The 26,845-nt window shown below is 32.9% G+C and overlaps 1 protein-coding gene across 4 annotated transcripts in view; it reads left to right on the top strand.

Moving 5' to 3' along the window:
- The window catches only part of LOC107439020 (pregnancy zone protein), a 113,962-nt gene extending 87,981 nt beyond the window's left edge, over positions 1-25,981 (top strand). For all 4 annotated transcript variants that reach the window (XM_016051483.3, XM_016051477.2, XM_043046296.3 and 1 more), the window contains 6 exons: positions 16,744-16,818; positions 19,117-19,219; positions 20,330-20,887; positions 22,886-22,966; positions 23,041-23,181; positions 25,572-25,981. In XM_016051483.3, the coding sequence (XP_015906969.1) occupies positions 16,744-16,818; positions 19,117-19,219; positions 20,330-20,887; positions 22,886-22,966; positions 23,041-23,181; positions 25,572-25,738 (1,125 nt within the window). In that variant the 3' untranslated portion in view covers positions 25,739-25,981. The remainder of the gene's footprint in view (positions 1-16,743; positions 16,819-19,116; positions 19,220-20,329; positions 20,888-22,885; positions 22,967-23,040; positions 23,182-25,571) is intronic.
- The last annotated feature ends 864 nt before the right edge of the window (positions 25,982-26,845 follow it).

The following is a 26,845-nucleotide window of genomic DNA, read 5'->3' as shown; positions in this document are numbered from 1 at the left end:
AAAAGTCTGAAAAATAAAAGATATAATCTTTGCATAAAACCTGTAACTTATAGAGAGAAACCCATATGAAATCGAAGATACGAAAATATCTGAACTTTATTCATAAAATCTAATGCAACAGCAGACAAAAAATTTTTTTATCAGTACTATATGCTGTTCATAGCTTTCGAGTAGAAAGTAGGCGTTACTTTTCATGTCATAGTACAACCAAGCCTTCTGATGCCAGCTGGTTACTTATTAACATGATCACTCTCTTTGTGCCAACTCCCACTCACACATTTAATATTGCTGGCAAGTCATTAATTTTTAGCAACCAAAGCCCATTCTGCGACGGTTCTGCATCTACAGGTAGAAAAACCAAGCGATTGCTCAAACAACTAGTATCCAGTTTGTCCTGTTTTATGGAAAAGTTAATGGCCATAAAGTTCGAACTGGGAACCCGAGGCCTCAGAAGTGTTATTAAAATAAAATATCGAAATCGACTTAAAAAATCAATAATATTTCAAATCATTCAACTAAGTTATGCAATCGGTCTTTCGAGTGAGAAACACTGATTTAAGTAATGCAAGAATTAAATGAATTTATTATGAAATAAACAACTTACCACCTTATATTTAAAAGTAAACATTTCAGTATTTAAAAATTACATAGATAGATAGTTGTTCGTCTGAAAACTCTGGGTTATGATTCCATATTCGACATTATCTTTAATAGATGGAAACTCTTGCTTTATGGTGACAGTTTCTGTGTATATAAAACATGTAATATTTTTTTTCCTATTTAATATCCGTCTTTAACACCCGACCCAGTTTTTGGGTTTACGATTACTAATTTTGAACTCCGTAGCTTAGCTCTGTAATTTTGAAAAAATCCAGCGAACAAGTGACTAGGGGGAGGACGATTCCATAATGTTAAAAACTTAGAATTTCGTCGGAAGAGAAAAAAGTAGGGAAATTACAGTGAGAATATTGAGGATTTTTTTTCATTCGCTTCCTTGGCGTCTTTGCTAAATTTCAAAGGTTTGCCGTCACCGCTCGCATTTGTTTATGTTAATTTTTGCGACATTTGCTGTCATTTTCGAACTCGTATAAAATATCTTATTTGTTGAATTTTTTCGTTTATTTTTGTTTTTATTATTGTGATCTGTTTTGCTTTTGCTGTTTTAATTTTTTTTTTTACTTTAAAGTTAGTTATTTTTAATTTGGTTATTTGCGATCTGTAGTTTATAATGGATGATATTCAACATAAATGTGTTGAATGTGAAAAGATATATTCAACGAGTTCCAATTTGTATAAACATACACGTTTGAAGCATCCGGATAAAAGTTTGGAAAATATGTCGTTCGGATCACGATCCGGCATCAAGTGTGCTGTTTGTAATGAAACATTTCCATCTAAAGCGAAAATGGAATTTCATGTTGAACAGACACGTGGTATTAAAATCCAGAAAGAAATTTTCGAAGTTTCTTTATTAGACTCATTTTCTTCTTGGAAAGAAAATATTGAATATGAAAATCATGTTACGTATGTCCAGAAATCTGGATCTGAAGAGAATGGTAGCTCTAAAACCACCTACTGCTATTGTCATCGAAGTGGAGTGTTTAATTCTGAAGGAAACTAAAAATGTATGGGTAGCAACAAAATTAATGCTAACTGCCCTGCTATGATGAAGGTTGTAGAAAAAAAATCAGTTCTTACTGTTGAATACATAAAAAAGCACATAGGCCATAAAAATGATATTGGGAGAATGAAGCTTAGTGAAGAAGAAAGAAATGTTATTGCTTCTAAATTGTTGAACAAAATACCTATTACAGCTATATTAGAACCCCTTACTGATGAATTGCAGGCAGTCCATCTCTTGATGAAAAAAGACATTTTAAATATAAAAAATCAGTACAATATTTGTCCCGTCTATGTTAATGAGGTTCTGGGTCTGTCCATTAATGATGTCCCGCACTTTTGTAAAAATATTTTCGATCTTTCTTTGTCACGATTCAACCAAAATTCCCCGGCCTTAACACATTATATTGCATAAATATATATTTACAATTCAGAAAAATACACTACAACACTATAGATCATAACTGAAAATTTATTTTTCAGATTGTGATACGACATTTGTAAGCTTAATAATGATTTGGGGAACACAAAATTAGAAAATAAACACATTATTTTTTTGAAGTAAACACAAGATGAAAAAAAATATATATTAATATATTAAAACAGCTGATTAAAAGTGTTTTTTTTATCAGACATTATAAATCTATAATTTCTTGTTTTCCTTTCTATCTCCTTTATACACGGAATTCTTTTCACGATCTCCCCTCCCCCTCACACTCCTCCAACATGTACAGAATTGCTGGAACCTCAAGCGATAATTGTCAACAGTACCTCTCTGCATCAAAACGTTCTTTAAAGATTTAAAAAAAAATTCCATCCTAACTGTCTTTACTGTAAAGCCTAATAATCAATTCTTTCCTTTTTGATGACCCTAGCTAAGTTTTTGTGTTTTTGCTTCAGAAAACTCCGCCAAAATTTGGCTTCCAATGTTGATGCAAAAATAAGGCGATATTTTGTTAAGCTAATGCTCTCACCAGCAACGTTTTCCCGATATCGAACTCATTTTCCCCTTTCTAAATTTTCTAAGTCCGTTTGTATTATGGAATCATCCTGTCCCTACTCGCTTGTGGAACTCCTTAATCATCATCCCCAGAGGTTTCATTCGTATCGAGAAGATGGAGGACTTTGTGACTCGACAGATTTAACATGCATCAGTCACCATTTCGGCCGGCTAAGATCGAACCCACGGGGCTTTGACTTGGGCTTGCGGTGCTCGCCACTCTCACCAGTCTTACCACCGGCTTGACGATTTAAGATCTTCAGGTAAAAGCAACCCTGTGATCCTAGTGATATATATTCTGTCCTTCAGAGGAAGAACAGCCACTTACCTTTTCAACTTTTTCACTAGCTAGCTTGGTCGCAGGACGACCCATAATGTTTAATTTAGTTTATGTTATATTGATGTTTGTGTTCGTGAAATAAATATGCTTTAAGAGAAACCCGCATTTCGTACTCACTTCAGTGGTGACACGGACTTCGCAGCATGCTAAAATCAACTTTCATGGAAGAACCCTTGGATTATACTGTATGAATTATGGCATTACAAAGCTAGCTGGCGACGATTCAAGTATGTTTTTATGGTCATTCGCTTGGTTTAGGTATGCAATTTCTCCCTCTTAGTCATTAAGTTATCAGTGGTAGTATTTATATTTAGGTAACTAGTCAATTCTAAACTTAAAATACTTGTCAAATTACGTTAATACATGAATTAGTTTTAGCTGTTTAAACTTGCTTCTATTTAAAGTTCAAAATGCCAAATGAAGGTGAGCAGAATCTTGCCGAAGCACAAATTGCTCGTATAGCTGTTAAACTACCACCAATATGGAGAAATAACATCAAACTTTGGTTTGTTCAGGCAGAAAGCAATTTTGATTTATCAGGAATTACCAACGACCAAACTAAATATAACAATATCATTGCAGCAATAGACCCAGAGACTTTATCAGCAGTTTCAGATATTTTGTTTAATCCTCCAACTGCAAATAAATACCATACTCTTAAAGAAAGACTTATCGCGGAATTTACAGACTCTGAAAGTAAGCAAATCCGTAAACTTATTTCTGAATTACAATTAGGAGACGACAAACCGTCCCATTTATTGAGGAAAATGCAAACGCTGGCAGGTACATCTTTAAATGAGGATTTTTTGAAAACCTTATGGCTGCAGCGTTTACCATCAGAGATACAAACAATTCTTTCCGATAGCTCAGAGTCGCTAGAAAATTTAGCTAAGCTAGCGGATAAAATAGCCGAAGTTAGAACGGATTCCCTTCCAAATGTTTGTGCAACGAATAACGCCACGAGTTCGAATCCCTTACTCTCAGCAAAAACACGAGAAAATCCGTCAACATCGAACCCGCTATATCAGGAAGTATGTGCACTTCGCCAGCAAATAGCTGCACTTAGCCAGCAAGTTGAAAAATTTTCTCGCGAGAGATCACGCAATCGTTCTCGAACAAGATATAATAATTTTCGTAGATATACATCTAGCTCTAGGGATCGGAAAAGATCGTCTGAAATCTGTTTTTATCATTCGAAATTCGGCCAAAAAGCTAGAAAATGTTGTTCACCGTGTTCATACAACAATAACCAGGAAAACTAAAACCGGCTGTCGCTATTACAGCGACAAAAGATCCGACAGCCGTACGTTCGTGTCGCTTATTTGTATATGATAAAAAAACTCATTTAAAATTTTTAGTGGACTCAGGTTCAGATGTGAGCTGCTTGCCCGTCCCAAAAATGATTAAAAATTTACATCCTGGTCCCTTACAGTTAACTGCAGCTAATAATTCAAAAATTTTTACCTACGGAAGTAAATTATTAAACATTAATTTAGGATTACGAAGAGACTTTAAATGGAAATTTTTAGTTGCTACGGTGCCTATTCCAATTATAGGAGCAGATTTTTTAGAGCACTTTGGACTGTTGATAGACCTAAAACGTCGTAAATTAATTGATGGTGTCACTAATCTTTCTTTATTGGGCATAACTGCCAAAACTAATGTTTTTTCAGTAAAATTAATTTCAGGTGACACATATTATCATAAATTATTATCAAATTTTCCGGAATTAACTAAATTAACACCAAAAATTAAGCAGGCGTGTCATAATACTGTGCATTACATCGATACAACTGGTCCGCCTATACACAATAAACCTAGGCGATTAAGTCCAAAAATATACGATGTTGTAAAACAAGAATTTCAGTTTATGTTAGAGCAGGGCATTTGCCGGCCTTCGAAGTCACCATGGTCGTCTCCACTCCATGTCGTTACTAAAAGCTCGGGAAGTATTCGACCAGTTGGAGACTATAGGAAATTAAACGCCGTGACAACTCCGGATCGGTACCCTATTCCCCACATACAAGATTTCACACACGCGCTGAATAACAAAAATATTTTTTCTAAGATTGATGTAGTCCGTGCTTATTTTCATATCCCAGTACACCCAGATGACATACAAAAAACTGCTGTGTGTACGCCTTTTGGGCTTTTTGAGTTTCCTTTCTTCAATTTCGGTCTATGTGGAGCCGCGCAAACTTTTCAGAGGTTCATGAATGAAATTCTGGGAGATTTGCCTTTTTGCTATGTTTACCTCGATGATATCCTTATTTTTAGTGAATCAGAAGAACAGCATAAAATGCATGTTCAAACCGTGTTTCAAAAATTAAATGAATACGGTTTAACGGTAAATGTATCAAAATGTCTGTTTGGTGTGCCAGAGATTTCATTTTTAGGCCACTTAATAACTAAGGATGGCACCAAACCATTACCCAATAAAGTAGACCCTATTTTAAATTACCCACAACCAAAAACAATTAAGGAATTGAGAAGATTTCTCGGACTTCTAAATTTTTTTCGTCGTTTTCTACCTCGCGCAGCTCATAACCAAACTCTCTTAAACGATTTTTTAAAAGGCTCAAAGCGCAATGATAATCGTATGATTAACTGGTCAGAACAAGCAATAAGCGAATTCCAAAACTGTAAAACTCTTTTAGCGAACGCTACGCTGCTTGCTCATCCTAACCCCGATGCAAATTTAGTACTGCAAGTAGATGCCTCGGATTTTGCTATTGGGGGAGCATTATTTCAAACAGAAAATGAACATCTTCAGCCGTTAGCATTTTTTTCGCGCAAGTTATCCGAAACTGAAAAACGCTATAGCGCATATGATAGGGAGTTGCTTGCTGCATACGCTTCAATCAAACAATTCAGGTATATGCTCGAAGCACGAAATTTCGTTTTGTTCACAGATCACAAACCACTCACCTATGCATTTAAGCAAAAGTTAGATAAATTTTCTCCACGTCAAGCTCGTCAATTAGATTTTATATCGCAGTTTACAACAGATCTAAGACACCTAAATGGTTCTGACAATATAACTGCAGATGCGTTATCAAGAATAGCATCTATAAATATGCCAAATCCTATAGATTACAGCGAAATTGCAAAAGCTCAGGAAAATGACAAAGAATTGAACTATTTAATCAAAAATTCTCAAAGTTTGGATTTAAAAAAAGTAAATATGCCAGATTCGAACACTATTTTATATTGTGATATTTCTACTAAAAACGTTAGACCTTTTATTCCAAAACAATTTCGTAAACAAATATTTGATACTATTCATAACTTATCACACCCAGGAATAAAAGCAACTAATAAATTGATTAGTAATAGATTTATTTGGCCTAATTTGAATAGAGATTGTAATATGTGGTCTAGACACTGCATTCCATGCCAGAAATCTAAAATAATAAGGCATACTAAATCCCCTATTTTTAATTTTCCAATACAGTCCAAACGCTTTGACCATATACATCTTGATATCGTTGGCCCATTACCACCATCTAAAGGATTTTCATACTGCTTGACAATGATCGACAGATACACTAGATGGGTGGAAGCTGTTCCAATTCCTGACATTACAGCGGAGACAGTAGCGGAAACTTTCTTCAAAACCTGGATTGCTCGCTTTGGATCACCTTCAGTGATAACGACCGACCAGGGTCGCCAGTTCGAAAGTAGACTCTTCAAAGCGCTAGCACAACTTCTGGGCATCAAAAGAGTTCGATCCTCACCTTACCATCCTCAAAGTAATGGGATGATAGAACAATTGCACCGACCCTTGAAAGCTGCACTCAAGGCCTACAGTACAGACCATTGGTCAGACGCCTTACCAGCTATCCTGTTGGGTTTTCGAGCAGCATATAAGGAAGATCTACAGTCATCATCAGCAGAGCTCGTGTACGGGACAACACTTCGTCTTCCAGGAGAATTTTTTGACTCAACAACAATGGACTCGTCCCCAATTCAACTAGTCGAGGATTTAAAGAAACATTTCTCTACTATCAGACCATCTCCAGCTTCCTGCCACTTTACAAAGTCAGTGTTTGTGCATCCAGCCTTAAAAGAATGTAGTCACGTCTTCATTAGGAATGATGCTGTGAAGAAACCCTTGCAAACCCCTTACGATGGACCTTTTAAAGTGATTCAGAGAACTGATAAAACTTTTGAAGTTGATATTAGAGGTCGGAAGTCGACAATCTCCATAGATCGTGTGAAACCTGCCTTCATTGAAAGTGAATTATTACAACCTTCTGAAATAACTAAGACTCTAAAGTTTGAAATACCGTGTACTCCTGTAATGCGGGAGACCAAAAATAGGTTTGGAAGAACTGTGCGTTTTCCAAAAAAGTATAGTAAGTGATACACTGCGGGGGGAGTGTGCGGTGCTCGCCACTCTCACCAGTCTTACCACCAGCTTGGCGATTTAAGATCTTCAGGTAAAAGCAACCCTGTGATCCTAGTGATATATATTCTGTCCTTCAGAGGAAGAACAGCCACTTACCTTTTCAACTTTTTCACTAGCTAGCTTGGTCGCAGGACGACCCATAATGTTTAATTTAGTTTATGTTATATTGATGTTTGTGTTCATGAAATTCACTCACTTCGTACTCACTTCACTCATTTCGTACTCACTTCAGGCTCATTGCCGTACCGACCAGGTTATCCCGGCCCACAAACATTTAATATTGATGACAAGACCCTTTATTTACCAGTGAAACGAAAGCAGGGCTGTAGACCATTGACTAGATCAAGCGGTGTACCTGACACGCCCACCACTACGTTTCATTTACGTCATCAAAAATTTGTGTAGAGATCCTTAAGATTTTGATTATACTAAATATATTTTGATAAAAACATTATATTAAAAAATTTATGTAATTTTTAATTCCTAAGTTTAGTCATGTTTCATACTATTTTAAAATTTATTTACAGTTAAAATTAAATCGTTTGTCGAAACTTTTTCTTTTTTAAAAAATAGAGAAATGTTCTTAGTTTTACACAGTGTTATGATATGAAACAAATTTAAAAAAATTTCCTTTTTTATTTTAGTCTAGCCAACAACTTTTATGTAGGACAAAATGTTTTCGTTCTACTTTTCAAATTTAATAAATAAATTTCAAAGTTTTTTTTTTAGTTTAAGAATATTTAAATTAGAAATTCCATTACAATAAAACAGTACCTTTCCTCCTTACCTGACGAGTAATATCAATACAAAAAGGAGAAAAAAAAACTTGACCCTACAAAGTAGCAATTACCAATCATTGCTTAAATTGGGCGAGATTTCAACAAAGAATCACCCACTTTTTTAATGATTGATATTGCTAAAGCATGCGATAGAATTTGGCTTCAAGACGCATTATTCAAATTAATGCAGATTAACTTTTAACCAGGCCTCAGCAAACACATTCCTTGTTATTTAACCAACAGAAATTTTGCTCAGTCCAATTGCTTCCCACTTCTGCAGTGATGGATCCAACAATAACCATAGTTCGTTCACCAGGAATCGGCACTTGGCTCCACCTCCTCGAAAGAAGAGTTCATTTCAGCGGGGGAGTTAGAGGAGAATGTCTCCGCGCTTGAAATTGAGACAACCCTTAATGCGCGCCAAACGCAAGCAGTGTATTATTTTTCAGTCATTTACTTCGCTTTAACATCTGCTATTACACCTTTCGTTACTCTAATTAATTAAATATATTGCAGCAAAATACTTGCTATCACCACAAAGGCCCGAACCGCAAGATGAATGGTTAAAGGGCCCGTGGATGGTGTCCGACTCCCAGTTCAAATTATTAGGTTTACCGGAAAGTAGTGAAAATAAATATTCAAATTTGTATATTTTCAACATTTAGGACTTCAAAGAATTTTGTAAAATCTTAATGCATTTTAAAATTTTTTTTTTAAATTCCTTACATTTTTTAACGGAAATTTAAGGTTACTTTGTGTTTTTGATATCCTCCAAGTCATAGTCCTTTGTGTTATTAGTGTTATTAAAACAGAACATCGAAATCGACTTAATCTTACGCTTTACGTGTTGCCGAAGCTAATTTTGATACCTAGAATCGACATGCTAGCCATTTTGTCGTTATTAATGTTTGGATAAATTGTTTTCATATTTGAATATGTTTTGGCTCAAAATATCTTCATTGTAGAGAATATGCGACTGCTTAGAAACAAACTAATCAAAAAATTGTGTAAGTACCACAAATTTGTATAAGTAAAAATTAAGTCAATATTTCAGATTCCTATTCATCTTTCCTGTCTCTGATAAACCACTAAATTATATTTTCGGTCCTTCGAGCAATTCTGGTTGAGAAACATTGATTAAGAATAAAGTGTATTTATTAAGCTAAACAACTTACCACTCTATATTTAAAAATAAAAATTTTAGGATTTAAAAACTTAATTATATATAAACGTGAAGTTCCTTATCCTTCTCTAATGTCTATATTAAATGGAAACTCTTACTCGAACTAAAAGTGAGAGTTTCTGTATCTGCAATTAAAAATCATCCAAAATTTGTATTGACAAGACTCCTAATTTTCCGGCAAACTAAAGCTGAACTGCGTAGCGTAGAGATGAGCGACTAGATAGAGCGGTGCACCTGACAATGACATGTCTACGTTTCATTGACATCATAAAAAAATCATGTAGAACTGTCATCCTTAATACAGGGTGTTCCAAAATTATCTTTACAACTTCAAAAATTCATAACTTCGAACATAAACAAGATATTTATATTCTGACTTTTGCATGTATTACTGCAACTAATAAAGTTTTGTTTTCAATAGGCTGAAAAGTTTTAAGTGAGGATGTGGACACCACAACAGAAAGCTCAATGCGTCTCATGGCCGTATTCGCTCCACATTTTCTGGACTTGTGCTGGGTCGTCCAACTCCACTTTTATGCAATACTGATCCGGTGCTCATGAAGCTTGTGTGCCATGCACGGATGGAGGGTCTGGATGGTGGGTCTCTTTGGAAATTTGTCCTGAAGTTCCGTTGAACCTGTGTATCTGATTTCGTCTCTATGAACCATGAGACGCATTGAGCTTTCTGTTGTGGTGTCCACATCCTCACTTATAACTTTTCAGCCTATTTAAAAAAAACTTTATTAGTTGCAGTAATACATGCAAAAGACAGAATAAAAATATCTTGTTTATGTTCGAAGTTATAAATTTTTGAAGTTGTAAAGATAATTTTGGAACACCCTGTATTTTAAATGTATTTTTATAACAATATTATATTAAAAAATTTATATATAATTTTTTTTATTCTTAAATTTAGTCATGTTTCGTGCGATTTTAAAATTTATTTTCAGTTAAAATAAAATCTTTTCTGCAGCTTTTTCTTTTCTAAAAAATAGCAGAAAATGTACGCAATTATACACAGTGTTATGATTTTAAAAAAGTTTCTTCCTCATTTTAGTCTAAGCTACTACTTTCATTAAGGACAAAATGTTTTCTTTCTACTGTACAAATTTAATAAATAAATTTTAAAGTGATTTTTATTTTAAGTGTAGTTGAATTAGAAAGTTCATTAAATATGTATGTACTTTTATAATTATCTAGTGGTAAGTTATTAGAAGTAATTAACATAATTGCATAATTTTTTACTCCGAATATTTTAAAATGGTAACAATTTCAAAATATTATATTTTTTTAGTTTAGTTTGAACGTATTTAAGAAACTCTTTGTTTAGATTTTTATTAAAAAATCTTTCTAACATGCTAAACATTTTCAAGAGTAAGATAATTCTTTCTTTTTTTTGTCATAAGAATATTTAAACTGGAAATATTCTTTAAATATATGTGTGCTTTGGAACTTATTTAAAAGAAAAGTCAACATTTTAAGTGCATGTTCCAACAGTTATCTGAAGTAAAATACATAGCTATGTATTAAACTTCCCATGTCCATGTGGTCGTGGGCTCGATCCCTGCTGGCGGAAGAAGAGATAGTAAATGGTGACTGATGCACACTAAATCTGTCGAGTCTCAAAGTCCTCCATGTTCCCATAACAAATCAATACCTCTGGGGGTACTGAATTGGAGATCGATTGTTCTTTGATTCAGGTCAAAATTACGATCTGCGGATGAATGAATGGATGTAGGAATGGGTCCACTCTATAAACGGATGTGACGTATGGGTGTCGAATTCTTGGCCATAGAGGGCGCCACTGGAAAACAAGAACAATCGCACCCCCTCTGCCTTAATGGCATACGTCAACAACAACAACATGTATTCAGCTTTGTGCTGAAATTATAATAAGAGTTAATTTTTTTTTTACCTTAAGGAAGAAAAAAAGGAAACAATTTAAAAATTTGAATCAGAGAAAAGAGTTATAGTTCTAAAACGAACTGTTTTTTCTTTTAAAAGAGAAATAAACTAAATAGTAAAGAAGAGTTTTAAACAGAACAAACAAAGAGTAAAGTGCACAGTAAGTTTGTTATGATTTTGAAATTAAAGAAATTATTAGTCATTATGAAATTGAACTGAAGATGGCAGCACTACACTAATTCTTGATGACGTTAATGAAACGTAATAGTGGGTGTGTCTGGTGCACTGCTCGATGTAGTCGCTTGTGGGCTGTAGTGGGGCGGCCCTGAGTGGGGTCGATAGTATGACGGTCAGGCGTTTGTTTAAGCTGATTCAAAATGTGGTTGCGGGATTTAAATGAATCAATTAACAATTTTCTTAGTACAATCTTAGTTTTTTTGAGCATAATCCGCTCACAATATCAATAAATTGGTGTAAAAGTTTTATTATTAAATGATTCTTCAATCTGTATCATCCTAAATATTGTATGCGGAATATTGTGAATTGAATTTTTAAGACAAAAAAAGTAAAAATCAATGCGCAAATAAAAATACACTTTTCAAATTCTACAGTTTTGAAAATTAAAGAGGTCATAATAAGATAAGACCAAGGAAAAAAAATTTAACTCTCTTTTTTTTACGATGATTTGCGCTCTGGTAATTTAAATAAATAAATAAATAATTAAATAAATAAAATAACTCTACATCACTGAATGAATCAATGAATCACTGAAAAACGGATCACCCTGAATAACTTTTCACCTAATGAACTGAACTTTACATTTTAGGACTCAATCTTAATGATTCAAAGGGGTGAACTGAAATATACTAATTAATGAGACAGACAATATCTTAAATTACGAAATCTGTAACAAAAAAGTATTATCTCTGAATAAACGTACCTTTTTTGACGAATTTAGATTTCTGACCACCAAGGCATTGGGCTAGCAGCAATCTGTGAAATATGATTTCTATTAGTTTGGTAAGAAGAGCGGTTCAATGTTTGGACCCCTCAATGTTAGTTTATTTTTTTGCGTATTTCATCATATCTCAAGATCCTCAGAGAATTCAAAAAATTTTTACAATTATGAAATTCGATCCAAAGATATTTTCTGATAATATAACTTTAAGAAAATATTTATTATTTTTTATTGTTTTATTCAATGTAGTCCAAAAAATTTTAAGTTGTAGGGTATACAAAATTTTACTCTATTTTAAGGAATGCAATTTTATATGGCAGAATACAAAATTTGAGCAGAATCAGTATTTAAGCTCCTGAGAAATCAATCTTTAAAAATACAACTTTTTCAAAATTCGATTTTTTTTTTTTAATGCAGACAATATTAAAAATATAATAATAATAATTGCGCTTGTATATAGAAGTATATGCAAAGTGACCAGATTTCTAAATCTTGATTTCAAGACGAATCAGCAGAGCGTTCTGGAATTCATATAGGATTTAAGGACACTCAAATAATTATGAAAAAATTAATTTATGTTTGCAAAAAAGATTTATTTTTGTCCGATTAATAACAAATATCCAGGGTACAGAACTATCGTCATTAAACTTGATTTCATTACTAAGCAGATACGACACAACGTATCTGCTTAGTTTCTGCATTTGTTTAATACACATAAAAAGAATGATTACATAATGATTAAACTTTTTTTATTTGAGAAATTTAAGAACATTCATTAAAATTTCGGAACATTTTCTACGCTTGTACAGTTTAAAAGCTTTCGCGGACCCTCCCCAAGATTTGAGAACGTCTGGTCACTTCAAATATTTGCTAAATGGGCATTTCTTTCGGCAAGTTTTTACGCTTTAGTAAGAAATAACATAACATGGCTAGAATTAAGCTTTAATTAGCTGCCTACAGTGAATTTTGCTGTAAAAACACTGTTCGATTTACCGATTGAATCTTCAGGGGAGTTGCTAGCGGGAACAAAAGGGAATATCTGTCCCCGAGTGTAAGCCTTTAAGGGGCATCCAGAGTTGCCAACTTGCTCCGGACAACAGATATATATTTTAAAGTGGTAGTTTACAAATTGTGATTCTTGGTTTAATAAATTCAATTTAGTAGATTTTTATCCATCACTATTTCTAAATAATTTGTAGGCTTATAGAATTCACCACTTTATAGTACTTATGTTATGCTGTACCTTTTAAAAGCAAGCAAAAATAGTCAAATATTTGCAAAATTTACTTTGTGGTTATTTACCGTTTTTTAAATTATTTTGGCGTGTCCGGAGCAGTTGGCATCTCTGGGCATCAAATTAAAAATAGAAACTAGAGTTAAATGCTTTTATCTTTCAAACATACCCAGTATCTATAACTAATTGTAACAGTCACAAATTTAATAGTCATAGCTCCACTAACCCCCACCTAAGTACCTAATGTGCCGCATCAAAAACCTGATATACTGAATTTTAAAGTCTCCAATGTGAAAGTACCGATGGTCGCCTATTACCTCAACGAACTTTCAGCTGACACCTTCCGGTAAAAATGCTCGTCGGAACGCCCATCACTAAAACAAATAGGAAAATCTTCAAGAACATATTAATCATCAATCTTACAAACCCATATGCCAGAAGACATAGAAAAATCACATAATACACATTCCAGATGATATTATAGCAGACTACAAAAGCGCCTCCACTTATAAGAAACGCATCAGACTCCGTAACGAAATCAAAAAACTGGTGCAGAAAATGGTCGCAAAAAACCGGCAAGCCTGAATTTAGAGAAGAAACTAGTCTTCTAAACTTTGAGATCATTCTTGACTGCAAGCAATATGAAAGACTGCTATGATAAGAAAAAGTGACCACATTATGCGTACTTCATATGGAGGATGGTAAAATCTCTATTAAACACAATACAAATTGAAAAATCTATCCAAGGACCCTCTGAAACAGCATACACAGTTAATCATAATGCGGAAACCTTTTCAGATTCTCCAGAAAAACAGTTCTAACCAAATAACGACTTTGATCCGGATTATCATAACCTAGTAGTAAACGAAACTCTCTCAGAGCTCTACAAAATATCGATTCAAGTACTACTAAAGAAATTAATAGCATCATCCACCAACTTTAGATTAAAAAAACTCCTGGAGAAGATATATCATCAATAAAATGATTAAATTACTACCAAACAGCTACATCTAGAAAATCACTCAGATTTTTAACTGTAACCTCGGGCCTGTAAAACGCACCTGTAATACTATTCTTAAGAAAACAAAAGCACAAGCCGTAAGGACAATTACAGAGCAGCAAACCTGTTATGCATACTGGCAAAAATATTTGAGAAAGTCATCTACTATAGAATAAAACAGTACCTTTCCTCTTGACCTGACGAGCAATATAGATATAGAGAAGAATTTGACACTGCAAAGCAGCAATTACCAATCATTGCTTACATTAAACGAGATTTCAATAAAGAATCAGCCACCTTTTTAATGATACATATTTGTAAAGCATGGCATCAAGGCGCATTATTCAAATTAATGCAGCTTAACTTTTCATCTGGTCTCATCAAACATATTCGTTGTTATCTAACCAATAGAAATTTCACCAATCAGCACCAAATCAACCCAACGTATTATCTCGGCTGGCGTCCATTGTGGCAGTATCTTGGGACCAATACTTTACATCATCTATGCATGCGGCTTTTCGGTCAACTAGGCATGCGGCTTTCCGGCCACAATGGCATCACAGCATATTATGCCGATGACACAGGGGTTGCAATTAAATCAAAAAACTTAAATATCGCACTCCTAAATCAAAATATTTTCTATGAAATAGAAGAATGGTGTCTTTAACGGAATGCAAAAAAGTCTCAAATATTATTCATTCAAAAGAAGAGAGCTCCAATACTTCCACAGAACCAACCCACACTTTTCAATATTCTAATAAAAAGCCACATACCTTGATCTTATCATCAACAACAAATTAACCAGTAAGAACCACCATAGATAAAGCTCAATTTGCTATCCTATAAATCCAGCCACTAACCTTTGACCACCAAATGAACCTTAAACTAAAAAAAGAATCTTTTGTATACCATAATGATCTCGCCCATAGTTACATACGCGTCGACTGCTTAATGCACGATTACACCTCATCTCCTGAAAAAAAAAACAAGATCTGTCAATGCAAAATTTTGCGCAACATCTTTGGTGCCAGATGATGCATCAGAAACATCCATATTCCATATACCTCAAAATCTCCATCTACAAATTAAACGTAGATTTCTTTGACAAAGCAGTCAACTGTACTACAGCAAATGTTAATCAATTTTCTCTAATGATATTCATCTCAGCAGTCCAATTGCTGCCCACTACTGCAGTAATGGTTCGAACAATAACTACCGAAACCGCTAATATTCTTTTCTTCGTCAGCTATAGAAGTGCAAAATCCAAGATAAGGCATTTGAAGTGGGCGTTATCTAAGACCTGTGCCCCACCTACTAACTGATTATCACGTTCAACCACTCATCATTTTACACAGCTCATCAGCTTTTCATACAGCATTTGGAGCTTATAGATTTATTCTTTCCTTTCTGTTTTCCTTTTTTTTTTATTTCTACAAAGCAAGGTGCTCGTTTTCTCATACTCAGCAACCTCATTGTTTGCTTTTCTCATCATTTTCACTTCATTGTATCACAAAATCAGGGTGGTTGGGATAACGGCCGCCAAGCGACCCTAGGTGCCCAATTTTATTTTCAGCCTAAGCCTAAATTCGATTCAAAGTTGAGCAAAATGTACTTTGTTTAGTCATAGTTTTCGAGTTGTAATCGTATTGTAGTTTGTTTAGTTATAGTGTTCGAACTGCGAGTCTGAGGCCTCGAATGAGCACTTTTTCCCAATCACCTTGTAATGTTGGATTTTGTGTTGTGTAGGTGGATTAATAAGGTAACTGGTTATAGTGAATGAAGAAAGAGAACAAACGGCGTATGTTTATTATTATTAACAAATTGGTGATGTGTTGAATGAAAAATGTCTTTAGTAAAAACACTTTTAATTCAATAAAAAAATAAAAAACCGCGCATAAAATGAAAATTTGTCTAGTTGTCCGTTCCAATGATTTAGGAAAAGGAAAAGCAAGTCGAAGCGTAAAAGAAACGGAGAATCAGGGGTAAGTGAATATGAACCTTTATTTGTCGAATAGTAGAAAATCAAATAAGTAAAAAATATAACTTATTTAAAGATCTTTCTACCGTAATGAACCGAAAAATCGAAATAGTGTACCAGTTTGAGAATTGTCGCCAAAAGAAGCGCCCTCATATTTCGCGCGCTTTAACTTTCCCCACTTATGAATAAGGAAATTTTCTGCTAAGCTTTCCTGTCAACTACTCGTGGTTGAATAATACCGCCGTCTCCAATTTGTTTTGAATTATTATTAATTATCCTCAATTTCGTTAATAATCAATAATCTTTAATATATATATATAATATTTTAATTCTAGCTTCACTCGGAAATAAACATCAGTTTGAAGCGGTACGAAGTCGAAGAAAATGTAGTTAATCTTTATTTTGACCAGGTAAGATAATGTTTTGTAGTTTAGTAGAGCATTAAAATTATCGAAAACAACACTACTTTTCTTTTATTGTTCTCGCCAAGAATGTAAACAAGAGTCATACATTTCCTCCTGAACTGGGATATGGTGAGAAAAATTAAAGTTCTTCGTAAACAAATATTTCTTTCTTTGGATTGAACAAATACTTGTTCATTTACTTCACATTTTATTTAATACTTCACATTTTAATTTAGACTTTTATTTGCATTTTATATTTTTCGCTTTACTTTATACTTTACTATACTTAATTTTTACTATAGATTTAAAAGTAGCATTTCCATGTATGGTAGTAAAATAACTAATAACACACAACAATATATGCATTCAAACATTAGAGGATGATTTAAGGGTGGTAATTATGACGCCAATGATAGAGCGATAATGCGAAAATTTTGAATGCTCTATTCAACTCATCACGGTTCTTCGCCAAAGTTGGCTTCGAGCTCGAAGCATTGAATCAGCAGTGCTGGTAAACAATAAAGATCAGGGGAACAGCATTAAGAAGATTAAGTTACATAGTTCAGCAAAAGTTTTAAGCGAACACATTCCATTAACACTATAAGCAAATTAACCGGTTTCTGATTATTGTAATCCTTCCTTTGCTCTTCCCGACCTTAATAATGTTTGTTCAGTGAATAGAAATTTTTTTTTTATACTTTATTCTAGAAATATGTATTGACCGATAATGGACCAATGCCCCCATATAATCGGCATGACACTTATACATATTGGATCAAATAAATTGCGGAAAAAAATCATTTTATTTAATTAACTGTACAATCATAAGTAATATTCTAATTTTTTTTATGTAATTATACGCAAGGGTGCCGGCAGCTGGGTGCAAGGGGGTGCACTTGCACCCCTCTGGCTTTTTTAAAAAACAATTAAAGAGATACAGAAAAATTTTGTTATAAAATTTTTTTGTTAAACATATTTTTATGGAAAAACAAATAATTAAGTAATTATTGATACATAACAATTAAAAAATGGTTTAATCAAACAAGAATTGTAATCGTCTTGTTTGCTGTCCAAATCTGTTTTTAACTTTTTCAATGAATTCTGAGTCATCTTTGATTCTTTTCTTATGCACACTGAGCATTCACAAACTTGGCAGATATCTAAGCTATATTTTTAAATTTCATTTAATAAAATGTAAATAATATATTTTCTATTAGTTATTCAGTTTAACAAAGGTGTATAACACTTGCTGACTTCTCGCAACTGTAAAACTTCATCAACACAATTAATACCAATGTTCAGCGTGCACAAACACGTTAGTATACGAAACTACTGTTTGTAGTTATTTGTGCTTCAAAGTTAGTAGCTATGCCAGCGCCAGGGCTTCTGGGCAAAATTTGTAAGTACAAGAAATTCGTACTTTTTTTTAAATATCTTGCTAACAATGAAGAAACGTATCTTGAAAAAATGAACAGATGAAAGTATATGTAATAACAAAACAAAATGTAATAGCAGAATATTTTAATTTTTTTTCGAGGGGAGGGTAGTTTGTTAGAGGGTTGCACCCCCTTTTATATTATTCTGCCAGCGCCCTTGATTATACGTGGTGGAAAGTAAAGGTAAAATACTTTACGGACCGTTAAAAATGGACCCTCTGTTTATCTACTCTTTCAATATTCTCAAATGTGTCGTTTGGCATGTACACAGTACTCCAACTATTATAATGCAAAATTGGGGAGTTTCACCACTGGCCAATTGTGACATTTTTAACTGTGGCAGAAATGCCAACTTGCTCCGGACAGCAAATATATATTTTAAAGTGGTAGTTTATCAATTGTGATTCCTGGTTTAATAAATTCAATTTAGTAGATATTTATCCACCACTATTTCTAAATAATTAGTAGGCTTACATAATTCACCACTTTATAGAATTCATGTTATGCTATACCTTCTAAAAAGCAAGCAAAAATAGTCAAATATTTACGAAATTTACTTTGTAGTTATTTACCGCTTTTTTAATTATTTTGGCGTGTCCGGAGCAGTTGGCATCCATGCTGTGGCCACTTTTTAAAAAATTTAAATAATTAAAAAAAACTATTCAAAATGAACAAATTTTTTTTAACAAGAGTGGATTTAAATAAAATTCCGAATGCTATAAAATATTTATAGTAATAAACACAACGATGGGCAATTTTTTATTGCCATTGTTACAGTTAATCACACTGTATATAACGGCAACCATTAATTTATTCCTATATCATCTATGCTCACAATCCACTTTGTCTGATATTTTTTGATTTGCAGTTGACGAACGAACAAATGTGCTTCACATTCTATGTTCGAAATGAATTGGAAGTAGAAGACATAAAACCAGCCACCATAACGATTCAAGATTACTATACACCAGGTAATTCGTGAATTTTCTTAAAAATTATTCAAAAACCTTTAATTTCTACATGAAATTTTTTAAAAAGTCTACTAAAAAGTCCCTTAGTAATAAAAACTCGAAATAGTATTATTTAAAATTAACAGAGTTTAAAATTATGTAAAACTCATCATAATTTAGAAGCTTTTTTTTTCAATCATAATTGAATTAAACGATACATTTTGTTAAAAAGTAACTTTTGCCGGAAATTATTTGCGACATTGTTCAATCTGTTGGTTTGAATTTCACTCCATTATAAAACTTTACAATGACTTACCATCGAAAATCTTCAACCGCAAATGAGAAAAAATTAATGGTAAAACCATTTAATTTCTAGCTTGTTTAAAGAAGGAATCAAATATCCTTGACTTCACTGAATAATTACAGTTTTAATAGGTGCATTTATATATGACAACATTTACTGTCATATTTATTTTTTAAAACCAAATGGAATCAAATAAGGTTTTTATTTTTCTAAGCTTTAAGACTAAGGAACAGTAACTTATTATTCTTAATATAGAAAGATTGATAATTAAGTATTATGAGCTAACTTTATAATAAAATAACAACGCTCTTTGTACAACCAACTGTAGCTTGCAAAAAGAAACCAATTGCAGATTTTAAATCAGCAACGCGGAAATATTTTAGAACTATTTAAAAATCTCATGCAATAGAAAAAAATTTTACCCAATACAAAATTGTTTACTTCTTTTTCGGAAAGAAACTGTATTGTATATCAGTACTTATTTTGATTAATAATCTCTCGAAAACAAGCTAGAAATGAAATACTCTTTATCGGTTGAATCATCGCCAAATCCATTGAAAAAAAGGTGTGTATATTCAATGAAAGTACGTTTTTGCGTCTGATTTTGTCATTTAAAATATCGTATGCACTTTAAAATATCGTATGTCTATTTGAGGTGACCCCCGTGAACCATTGAGTCTTAGTACGTGAAAATTCGATCATTACTTACTTATTCAGGGATCGTTTTTATTTCGTACTGTGCTTTAAAAAATATCTTTTTATATATTATTAATGATAAAAAAAATTAATAAAGCTTCGATACTTAAATGTTCTATTCTTCCTCACAGAACTCCAGGTGACAAAAGAATATTCAATTCCATCAGCCTGCTCTGTTCCTGGTCTACCCGAACTCCCAAGACTACCACCACTTGTGATCAGCTCAAACGACGAGATATCGACGTCAGAAACAGATTTCGATCTTTTCACGTCTACGAACAATCCAGAAACAGTTGAAGTGAACACCATTCCGACCACACTTGAAGATGGCAACGATGAAAGTGCAGTTACTGAAAATATCGATAATACAACAATGACCGATTTCAATAATCATACGGATGGCGAAACAACGACGTTCGACATTTCAGTTGAAGAATCTGTGACAAATCAAACGCCAACAGACGAGAATGGCACAATGGCAGAGAATGGCACAATGGCAGAGAATGGCACGATGGCAGAATCATTAAACAGCTTGGACGTCGAGTTGGCTGATGACAGTTTCTCTCTACTAATGAATGATAATACCAGTAGATTGTCGAACTTTATAGATGTGGACCACGAGCTAGATTTTCCAGAAGGCATTGAAGGGGTTATTCCAGTAACGGTTGTTCCACCGAAACTAACGTCAGGTATATAGATATTTTTTTAAAAATTTCTAGTTAAGGTTTACTTCTTCAAAGACCTTTAGCTTAACGAAAGTCGTTTGAGTACCTTAAATTCGAAGTATAACTTTATGCTATACACGCTATATTTCTAAAAAAGAAACTAGACATAAAAACTAACAGCTACTATAGTTAAACCTCGATCCATCGTTCCCGCATGCATCGTCTTGTTTCAACGATCCCGTCAATTCTTAAATTCGTAGTAAAACTTTATGCTATACTTGTTATTTTGCAAAAAGTAAACAACTAGATATAATAACAACTACTACAGTCAAACCTCGATCCATTGTTCCAACACGTTTCGTTTTATCATATGCATCGTCTTGTTTCAACGATCCCGTCGATTCTTAAATTATAAGTAAAACTTTATGCTACACATGTTATTTTGCTAAAAAGAAACCACTAGACATAATAACAACTACTAAAGTCGAACCGAAATCCATCGTTCCCACATGTTTCGTTTTCTTGTATGCATCGTCAATTCTTAGAATGCTAATAAACCGGTTTAGATCGTGTTTTAAACTAGCATATACCCGCGTCTATCGTTCAGAAATTCTACAGTCATTAAAAAAATATCGAAATATTTTTTTTTCTTTGAGAAGGGAAACAGTAGATTTTGATGCGAATTGGGATTTGTTACAGTTTGGAGGTAAACGCTTCAAAGATTATTGTGCATTAGTTGATGAAACTCTTAAAACTTGCGATGCTGACTGTTCAAGAAATCATTGCAAAAGTTGAAGAAACACAAAATGATGTTGATGAAGCAAAACCACAACATGTGTGTGCCAATGTTTTTCGGAAAAACTTCAACCTTTTAAACAATGAGAAACTTTCTGCAATCACTCGAACTTACAAAATACGAACAGTAATCGATTTTAAAAGTCGAATTTTTATCGATGAAAAGAAAAAAAAATCATGTTCAAACGATAATTTCCAAATATTTTTAATTGGGTATAATATGAAAAAAACACAACTACTTCGATTTAGTAGGAACAACATATGACGCAATGCTAAACGAATGGAATTTAGTTGTTGTTTATTTAGTTATTGTTATTAGTAGTTGTTGTTATTTGTTTTAGTTGTTGTTGTTTATTTAGTTGTATTTAGTTTCAATTACTTTTCTTTATAATGCAATAAAATCTGGCGAGCAGCTATTTAAACGATCGAACACTTCGTTTGCTTATTTGTGGCTTGAAGTTAGGCTCGCAGAAAATGCCGTTCATGGGTTAAATTTTGTAGGAACAACACAACCTGTGACGTAGGCTATATTATACCCAATTAAAACATGTGCTTATTCAGCTTTCTTTTGCATAGTAAATATTTTAGCACATTAAGTACATACTTTCTTTGAACTAAAACAATTTTGTAATTATTAATTTCCAAGTTTAGTGCTTTTTTTATTACTTTTCATACATTTTCTAATCATTATTTGATAATACGTCGTTTTCCCGCATCTATCGTTCACAATGAATGGTCACAAAGCAAAACGATTAATCGAGGTTCTACGTTATTTCATTATTGAAAAAGGCTAATTTTATAAATTGTGAATCAATTGATCAACTAATGCTTTGCTAAATAAGAGCCGTTGCGTAAACAGCCTCTTTGAACATATGTCAACTTATGTTCTTGGTGTGAGTATCGTCTGCTCTAGTTAATTAGCATATTTGAAATCACTACCTCGAACCGTGAAGATCCGATCTTTAGATCAAAAGTTATTTAGGGTAGTCTTTTTTTTTTTTGGCGCATTGTGCAAAAATTCTTTGTTACATAATATAAACGTTTAGAAATTAATGTTAAAATAAACATTTCTGAATAAAAACAATATTTAGAAAACAGAAGAATAAATAAAATATGTGTGGGAAATGAAAAAAAAGTAGTTTGGGAGCAATTAGAGAGCCTAAGTTATTTAAAAAGGGAGGTACTTTTTTTTCTTTTTAATTATGTACCCATTTCATTTACTTACAGAGAAATCTACGATTAACTGTCCAATATGCAGTGAAAGATTTCCAGAAAATTTTGAAGAAATATACTGCGGATCTGCATTTGGTAAGATTTTCTGAAAAATTTTAGAAACTCCTCTTGAAAGCATGTTTTATACAAAATAAACTTGTCATTTATAGTACTGAAAGTTCGGCTTGTCGACGCCAATTCTGTGAGAATAATACAAGATGTCAGTCCTTTGCTCGCCAAACCTATTACAGTGAAGAAATTCGCAGCACTACACTACGACAAGGGATGCGAGTGTCCACTACTCCAGCGGAGTAAGTAAAAATTCTTAATAGTCATTTTTTTAATTTTATAACCGTCATTGATCGGTTGACCTAATTTTGGGCTTACCACTACTAATGTTCAACTCCGTAGCACCCTGATGCACGTTAAATCTGTCGAGTCACTAAGTCCTTCTTGTTCCCATAGCAAATCATACCTTTGGGAGTACTGATCCAGGAGTTTCCTTGTCCTCTGGATTGGGTTGAAAATTACAAGGCTACGGAGTTAAACATTAGTAGTAGTAAACCCAAAATTGGGTCGGCTGTTCAACGACAATTATAAAAAGAATAAATTAGAAGTAAGATTACAGCAAGTGTTTTTATTGAAAACGAAGCCAGAAACTCAACCAATCACTCGTGGTCTGTTGAGAGTCAATACGCGATAACTCGAATCATAAAAAAAAATATCGTTATAACTTGATCGACGAGAAACATCGTCTTGTCGGAAAATTCGACTTGCTGTTAGTCTTGGTTTTCCTAGTTTAAAATTATAACCTTTTGTTGATTTGAGGATATTTCCAGGGCTCGAAAAACCGTCCGTCCTGGGTGGTCAAAAATTTCTCGCTGATGGGCATTTTTCCGTTAATGATACACTTTCAATTTTTTTTATCTTACAAGAGTCTAGCGCCTCACATCTGAAATGACCCTCTAATCTAGAAATACAGCAACATACTGTGCATGGTGGAATTAATGCTTTCTCTGTCTTGGAGCACTGCAGCGGTTGAAAGAGGCTTTTCAGCAATGAACTTACAGAAAAACACATCACGTACTGGTCTTAAACAAGAGTTAAACGCAATTATGAACATCTACCTCAATGGAAAACCCCTTTCAGATTTCTGTGCGGAAGCCTCTGTAAATCATTGGCTTGATTGTGGAACTGGCAAACGTCATATTTGATTCATTTCAGAAACGCAGTACCCTCGGATAAATTGACATTCCAGATAACTTGACCTTTGTCATTTAAATTATTTCATAAATGAAATAAAATATTTCATAAAAGAAATACTAGGTTTTGCTATTAGTAACCAAGTATTTATTTTATTACTGTATAATGTAATCCTAGTAACTACTAATTCACTGTGCAATTTATATAAATGTTAGTAATAAATAAGAGAAAATTATATTTTTATTTATTTAGAAGCTACGGGTTAGTTTCAACGGAGGACGGGTACATTGTTGGACAAGCCGTCCTCGGGGACGGGTAAAATTTCTGAGTTTTTTCGAGCCCTGGATATTTTCTCTATCCCTTAATTTCGTTGAAAACGGTAGAATTACTTTATTTACGTATCGTCGAAAGAGTACTCCAAGGAAAATACCATAATTCTATGTTATAATCTTTCTTCTTCATGGTTGGATTTTTAAAGTCTATTCACAATATTGAGATTAATTTTATAGTTCAATAATTAAAATATTTGGTTTGATCGAAATTCATGAAATAAATTTGTTCGCGAATATCTTGGTTTTGAGTCCTCCCATTTCCGAAACGGCTTTCGTATATGATTTATTTTATTTTATAATACTCGCAAAGTTGTTATTAGTGGCATAATATTGATACCATCACTAAAATTGAAGCAGAATATTGACGCTTTATAATATTGTTACTCAACCATTTTCGGCATTCATATAAGTTACTGACATTATTAGTAGTTTTATTTTAGATAAAAAAAAATTTATTTTTTTCAATGTCATGAATTATTATAATTCCTACTTCTTTTTCAACCCCTTCACTACCTAAAGGAGTCTCAGTTATGCCCAATTTCTTCAATTGCACAAGGTTTTTCGCAAAACGCTTTACTTAATTCAAATTTATACCAATACATTTAATTCCTCTCTCAACAACTTTATGCCATCTATGGTCTTTCCTTTTATTACGTTTCCTTTTTTTCCCTATCTTCCCAATACAATTTTTAATTTCATCTTGCTTACCATACCTGGAAACTTTCACGAACGAAATTTTCTAGTAGTAAATTAATTTTATGCCTTCATATATCTCTGGGTTTGAAAAAATTATTTTAACTACAATAAATTGTGTATAAGAACCTGTATGAACCCTGAAAAACATCCCTGGATTAATGGATAGAGAACCGTATTACGCTCAGTATAAGTAACGTTTATGGTTGAAATTCGGACTGAGACTTACGGTTTCAGTCCGATTTTTTTTACACCTCAGCTTAATAGACACACTACTCTATATTGTACTTTTACTGTTTACCAAATGACTTGAGCAATTTACCGTTTAGTCTGTAAAACCATTTAATTTCAGCTGAAGAAATGGATATCGATTTAAGGTTCGGGATGTTTTAGAATTTTTACAAAGAGGGAAGATTTCTCCGATCGGTTGGCAAAGAAGTTATAAATATAATGATTTATTATTTTTTTTCCAGGAGGGAGCTTTCTTCTAATAATGGGAGACAATGACACGCTGTGGGTCAAAGAAAAAGATCAAGAGATTCACCTGAAAAAAATAACGCACGTTATTGCCACTTCAAGTAGAACTGCAGAGCCTAACAAAATAAGAAATGCGAAAATAGCATGCGCAGACGATCCGTGAACAAGATCTAAATTCATGAGAGAAGTGTAAATGAAGCAACTGTATATAAACATAGACAAATAAAAAAAAAGCGCTTAATTTCTGATGATCGTAAAATAACCAGCCAGACTTCATTATTTTACGAAAGTTAAAAGTTAAGTACTAGCAATGATTTTTTATAATTAAACTCATATCATCCACATATTTTATTGTATGTAAAATCATGGCCATTGCCAATGAATAATAAAAAAGACAAAACCAGCATTTTCAATTTTCTTTTTATTAATCACTATTCAAGTAAGAACATTAAAATACGTTTATTCAGAATTTATAAAACTATCATAGCTGCCAACATGGATAGAAAAAAAAAAATCCTGTAGATCTTACGAAACAATAAATATTTTACACATAGGGAATTTTATAGTCATCAAAATAGAAAAACGGCAATATTTTCCAGCTATGATTAACATTAAACATACTTGAAATGTTATGTATTATGTTTACTCATAATTTCGAATATTAATAGGCATTTAATTCATCAAACATAGTTAAAAGATTATTTTAATTAATTTAAAAAGAGAGCTGTGAATAAAAATAAACTGAACATTTAAAAAAAAAAAAGTTTTGAACTGATTTCTATAAATGAGGTTCACTTCATTATGTATTAGTAATACTTATTTAATTATTCAAGCAAGCAATAATCTGTACAAAAAAAATAATATTTAAATAGGGATTTTTTTAAGAGACTTACTAAATTTTAGGGATTTTTCTAAAATGTATAAAAACCAGTAGACTAGGAGAAACTGGCAAAATCCTGCAGTCTACAGGAAAATCTAGTAGAGTTGGCAGCTATGAACTATTAACATTTAGAGGCAACATGTTTAGATTTCAAAGTACAATCGAACTCACTCGTTACAATCAAATGTTCGTAAAACGAAGAAGAAAAAAAATTATTTTTTATTTTCTTATCAAGAAATATAGTACTTACATAATTTTAATTACTTTGAGTAATTCGTTAACGTTATTAAAAATTTCTCTAACAGGCTTAACATTTTCATTTAGTACGGCAGATTTAATAACAAAAAGCACTTGAACCATAACGATTGAATCCTACTTAGAACGTGAAGA

This window comes from Parasteatoda tepidariorum, chromosome 9 (assembly GCF_982258835.1).
Source record: "Parasteatoda tepidariorum strain Cologne lab strain chromosome 9, Ptep-v5.0, whole genome shotgun sequence".
NCBI classification, from domain to species: Eukaryota; Metazoa; Arthropoda; class Arachnida; order Araneae; family Theridiidae; genus Parasteatoda; species Parasteatoda tepidariorum.
This window is presented reverse-complemented; position numbering and strand designations above follow the sequence as displayed.